This window comes from Cyprinodon variegatus, unplaced genomic scaffold, assembly GCF_000732505.1.
Source record: "Cyprinodon variegatus isolate N-32 unplaced genomic scaffold, C_variegatus-1.0 Scaffold196, whole genome shotgun sequence".
Classification (NCBI taxonomy): domain Eukaryota; kingdom Metazoa; phylum Chordata; class Actinopteri; order Cyprinodontiformes; family Cyprinodontidae; genus Cyprinodon; species Cyprinodon variegatus.
This window is the reverse complement of record NW_015150649.1, coordinates 143,653-149,934: the sequence shown is the minus strand read 5'-3', so window position 1 is coordinate 149,934 and position 6,282 is coordinate 143,653. Positions and strand designations below refer to the sequence as shown.

Sequence of the window (6,282 nt, the reverse complement as noted above, 5' to 3'; positions counted from 1 at the left end):
CTATATTCACATTCACTCAGAAATGGCAACTGAAGGATTAATAAGGGGTGCCTCAGGAGTTATTTAAACTTTACATTTTTGAAAGATTCCACAGCCAGATATGTTCATGGATAATAATACTGAGCTTTACCTACTGTACACTTACTGCTGCAATTTTAATTGCAGAGCTTGAGGTAATAATGGTACGAATACTATCGCGGTAGCATTTGAGGATCTTTTGTTTACCATAATTTATAAGCAATCTGCTGGATTTAAATTGTACTCTAGTCAGCTCTAGGGAAACCTTCACTGACAGCAGACCAGCACTGCAGGAGCCCCCTTCAAGTGGGCAAAATGAAAACTAGAGCGAGCAGTCAGTGTTATCCCCTGGGTCCTGTTGGGCTGTGAAAGAATGGCCGGCAGACCTCGCCTCTTATCTCTCACGCCGTGTTAAACACACACTTTCACACCTTCTCATGTTTGTGTTGGCTCAAAACACGTCATCTAATTATTCCTGTTGATCACCGAACACTCGAGCTGACTCATTGTGGAGAGCTGTATGGTAGATATGGACGCACACACACACACACACGCACCACTGATGCTCCTCTCACAAACACACACATGCGCATACTAACTCAAACAAGTGCTCTCCAAACAGCACACTCTCACTTCAGCTTTTGCACAGGATGTTATGAAATCGGCACTATTGCAGAAACTTAGTGAAGGTTGCTGGGTGTCCTCTCTTGAAGCCACCCACCCACTCTTCACCTGACACACACACACAGATTGCTGTGTGAAGAGACAGCTGAAGCTCGCTCAGCTCACTCCCAGTCCTTTCCCTGCTTGCGTGAGGAGCCTGTCGGTGGATCGGAGCGAAGAGGCCCCGGGCCACCGTTGTTTCCCTTTTACAGCCCAGACGCTCTCTTCTGACCCTACCCGAGGAAGTCGGACGGAGAGGAATACTGATGGCTGTGACCGACATTCCAGAGGATGACCTGGATGAGATGATGCGGGAAGAAGCAGAGGATGTCTTCTATGAAGACGGTAGGAGAACCATGGGGTCAGCTGGGAAGTGTTGGAAAACAAGTTTGCTAGTGGGCTGCTGCAGCTGCTCGGTCTGTACGCTAAGGTCATGGTTGGTTTGTGACTTGAAGTTGTTGTTTGGGTGAATAAAAGGGTAAAAGTGATGCTTGAATGCTGGCCCAGAGGGATCTCCTCAGCTGTGTAGGTGGGGTTCATCCCTATGTGCTTGAATAGACTCATGAATATTGCTTCACTTTTTTTAGCAGGATGAAAAACATGAGTAATTTGAGGTGCTGCTGGTCGTATTTCTGTTAATATTTGCATGAAGGTGAATTTTTCTAATAAATAATTCTGTTTGCTATTTGTTGCTATTTGTTTCCTGTTCCTCTTTTCAGGATTTTTTTTAAATCAGCCTTTTTTTATTTTAGAAAGCAGAGAGTAGCTCTGCCCTCTGCAGCGTGGGTGTTCTTGTATAACTGGCCGATGTTTAAAGCAAGGTTTTTATAACCACTGACTTTCAACTTTCTGCGAGAGTTTGTATGCCGCTGTGGTCATGGAGAAGCTGAAAGGATCGTGACCTTCAGCTGGATACTAACTGAAGGAAATATTTTTATGTTTGTTAGTCATTTAACATTATGGAGTGGAATAATCAGATGCTCTTAGATATTATTGTTTCTGAAAATCTGACCAGTGTTGGGTTTTTTTTCTGTTGTCCCTCAGGCATCATTGACAACTTTTAATTATAAACTCAATTAAAATGTATAAAATTGAAAGCCAAAACAATAATAAGTACAAATAACCCAACATTACAACCAGAAATGCCAAACAATGTGTGGTTAGTTTGTTATTTGAACAGGAGAACCAAAATTGAAAGAGGTGTGTCTTTTCAGTTTTGGTTTAGTATGCTTTAAACTCTGCGGCCTCACGACAGATCTAAGAACATTTGTTTCTCAGTTAGGGAGACGATTTTGTACCTTTTTTCTTTATTTGTGGAATTAATTCAGTTTTTTTAAAACAACTTTCAGTTCTCTTCTTCAGAGAAGAATATTCTCAATACATTTTTTTTTATGATGATGATGCCATGAACTCTTAAAAGGTTTAAATGATTTATGAAAGACAAATCAAGAGAAACAAGCCCACAGCATTACAGCTCCTCCACATTAACACAGGTAGAATATTTTTCTGTTTACACACATATATCTTTTTTTTTTTTGTCCAACCCACCTGGGTATCTTGTTGCTAAAATAATTGATCTTTGTTTCATCAGATCAAAGTTCACATTTCCAGTTTAAGTCCTTATAACATTTATTTACAGACTACATATTCACATCTCAGAACATAAAGGGCATTTTCTTTCCTTCCCTCCCACAAAAACTAGTTTACTATTTTTTCTTCGACTGAAGATGGGCGCTATTATAGCATTTCTCTGACTGACAACACATCTGCATCAACACATTGATTTGACAGTTTCTAAAAGATACAGGCTTTTGTGCCACATCCTATATATGCCCCAGGGAAACACAGAGTCAATGATCAATAATTAAAAGTTCCTTGATATTTTCAATAACTTCTGATAAAGTTAAGTAGAAATTACTTTGATACTTTTTTCTGGAGGACATGCTGGCTCCATGCAAGAGAGTCAGTAGGAGGAGAGTTGATGAATTGACCTACAGTGAACGCACAACAGTTTAACCTATTTTACTGCTCATCCTTGGAGTTAATAGTTCCTCCAAAATTAGTTACCATTGATCTAAACTCAGTAAACCGTTCTCCTTCTCAGCCCCCCTCCAACCCAATGACAATAAAGTTGATTGATTGATTGATTGATTGATTGATTGATTGATTGATTGATTGATTGATTGATTGATTGATTGATTGTTCAGCCACCAAGCAACCAGGGCTCTACAAATGCAGTAGTGCTGTATGGTTTCATATCACTCTGAAGAACACAGTTCAAATTCATATTTTTATACATTTATATGAAGGATTTATTTAATAATTCTTGTGAAATCTTAAAAGGAAATCTCATAAATGGATATTATCTGTATAACCATGCCTTCTCTGACCCAGTTTTCACTGATTCTCACTGGCGGTAATGTGACGTTCGCCTTGAACAGCTCAGACAGGAGATGCACAGCCAGATGACTCCATGTAGCCAACCAGCCAATCAGAGCTCACAGATCCATGCAAAGTTGGCCAGCAGGCATCAGTGTGTTTATTCATAGACACATCTGAAGGTTGCAGAATGTGGACCACTTATATTTTCTGTTCTAATTAGCTCTCTGGATTAGCAATGGAAATTATCCAGTGTTGCTTTGTGTTGAATAGTCAAGATTTCTACACTTGGTGAAGCTAAATAAGAATATATTATGGCTGTCCTATTTCTTTTTCTAATCATTAGCTGTTTATAAATTTTCAGTAGATGCTTTCTAACTGCAGTGTTTTTAATTAGTGGTTGAGAGACCACAAGGGGTTAAACTGTTAAATCATCTTCATTTTCAGCAGACGGTCATCTGAAAAATGCTTAGAATTTTAGATATATAAGGGAAAAACAATACTATAGAGTCAAATGCTTTGCAGAAAGGCACCACAAGTGAGAAGCTGTTACAGATATGCAGACTTAAAATCATTAGTGAAACCTTATTTCAATGAGTGTATTTTAGTTCTTTTTTTATGCATATCTACCAGTTTTATCAAAGCATTCTGAGAAACAGAAGTCTCAGAAAGTAATTATGAAATCAGATAACTGAAATAGTAAAAACAAAAAAGAAATAAACTAGAAAACACCTGGCAAACACCAAATTGTAAAAAAGCATAATATAGCAAGAACTAAAGAACTAAATCAAAACTATAATTTAACCTGTGTATACTTACAGTAAGTCAAATAATAATTACAAAATTTGAAAAGCGAAGCAGGAATTAATGAAAATCTTAAGTTGCCGGTATGAAAGATGTTTTAAATTATTATAATGTTATTTTTTGCTAAAATTAAATGTCTTTATTTTTCTTATAGGCCAGATGAAGGTGGTGTAATAAAGGGATTTTCACAAACAGGTCCAAGTAAGATGTTTAAATGCAGAAAAAGCTTTAAAAAAAACTGCAGGAGTGACCTTGCTTGATCTTGACCTCAGGTTTACCTTTAGTAAAGGGACAGTATATGAGCTATGTCTGCTATCACTGCTACCTTCTAGGAGAAAATTGGCTGAGTAAGGAGGGCTAGTGTTGATTTTAGTATCGAGCTGGATTATGATTTAAGAGATGCTGCTTTTAGCCTGACCAGAACAGAACAGGCACAGAAAGATGTCAATTTAACCTATTACTCAGTGACTTCTATTCAGAATGAAGGATTGAGCAAAAAGGCTGGTCTGCTGTTCAAGTTCAGGCCATTAAAGCCATTAGCGACATGAGGATGAGGCTCACAGGGTGATGACTGCCTTTTTCAAACCATGACATAAAGGCTACTTATGGGCAACATTGGTCTATCTATATGTAGGGATGGGATTTCAGCAAAAATCACATGTTTAATCCAGTGTAATGTTTTATTGCACTTTATTATTGTTGTTACCTTTGCTGGAATCCAGGCAAAAAAAAGGAGCATGCTAGTCGGGTGCAAAAGAAATTCATATTGAATTTCAATGTAAAGCACTTCAGTCTAGTTGTTTTACCTGAATCAGATTCCAGTGTCTCTTTTGTCACAGCCAACAAAACACAGAAGGACACCAAATCTAGACTACTGGCATCACTGAGCAGGATCACTTTCTCAACTGTGAATAGTTGCAGAGAACAGAGATGGAAAAATACGTTTTTGAGGATTAAAGAACAAATATTCTGCTGATTTTAAACAGTTTAATCTTACAAGGCGATGTGGAAAAACAGGCAGCAAAAATTTAAGGTTACTTACAACAGCCTCCAAAGCTGGCAAATCGTAAAAGAATGTGTGTAAAAAATTCTACATTTTATTTCTTGAGAAAAGTCTACAAACTAAAATGATTTAAATAAAAAACGCTTTGCTTCAAGACAGTTATTTTCAGTATTATAGAGGGTTGAGATTTAATGTGGTTGGTCATAGAGAGAGACAGCACTGCTAGATAAACCATAGACCCTGGTACTATTATCCCTCATCTCCTCTGTTTATACACAATTACACAATTTCCTAAAAACGCTTGGGGACTGTTTTTTTCATGAATACAAGCTTTGAATCAGTTTGGATATTTATTTATTTATTTATTTATTTATTTTATTTATTCATTTATTTATCATCAAATATCTATTTAAAATGTTTAAGCATCACAGATCCTTTACCTTTCTTAACCGCAGCCATGAGGGGCTTTTTCATGTATCTATTTTTTTTTTCTTTACATCAAACCTAAAAGTGGTGCTAACTGAAATAAAAAAGCCAAAATGTCAAAATCCCACATCCCAATAGGGCCCAGGAAACACTACATATTTAAGTTTGTGATAGTATAATCCTTTTCCTGTGCATGGCCCCGGAAAAGTTAGTTGAGATTTTGTTCAAAGGACAGTTGGTTTTCTGGTCATGCCACTGTTTTTTCTCAAACTGTGAGTTTTGTAGAGTTTTTAATCTCCTGACTGTGCATGTTCATGATATGAACAATAAAATAGTTAGTGGTTAGTGAACTTGCTTTAATTCGAAAACCCAAAGTTAAGCCAACACAAGCAGTTAAAACGTTTTTTAAAAGGTTGGCTCAATCTGAATACCTCAAATCAGCAAGGACATGTAAGTCATGGTGGAAGTCATTGTGAAGCTAGGACTAGGACTATGCTTCTTAGCGCCCATTCATTTAGCTTATGGACCTCCTAACGTTATTACCTGCTGGAAGGAGCTATACAGTTGTCAACAATTCTTTGCATGACATGATATGTATGCATGTTCATATGCTTTGGCTTTTTTGATAGAGAGATTCCACCATTATTTACATTTATATATATATATATATATATATACTTGTGTACTTCTTTTCCTAAATGCTGTTGTTCCACTTGTATACCTGTAGCATAAATTTGCGTTTCTGTCTAGTAGGGGTGTAAATCACATCCATCATGGCGATTCGATTCAGTATCGATTTCCTGACCCAACGATTTGATTATTTTTGTTACTCAAGAATACACCACGATTCGATTCGATTCGATTAATCGATTAATCGGTAATTTTTTTTTTTTTTTTTTACACCTTACAGGCTAAACAAAATTTCAAGTTTGAAATAAATCAATGAAAGCTGTAATATCGTTATGCATTTTTTTTTGTTGGAACAACAG

At 36.9% G+C, this 6,282-nt stretch overlaps 1 protein-coding gene across 1 annotated transcript in view; it reads left to right on the top strand.

Moving 5' to 3' along the window:
- The first annotated feature begins 773 nt into the window (after positions 1-773).
- fam65b (family with sequence similarity 65 member B) overlaps positions 774-6,282 on the top strand; it is a 76,672-nt gene continuing 71,163 nt past the window's right edge. Inside the window, exon 1 of the mRNA XM_015379613.1 lies at positions 774-1,026. Coding sequence (XP_015235099.1) covers positions 948-1,026 — 79 coding nt within the window. The 5' untranslated portion in view covers positions 774-947. The remainder of the gene's footprint in view (positions 1,027-6,282) is intronic.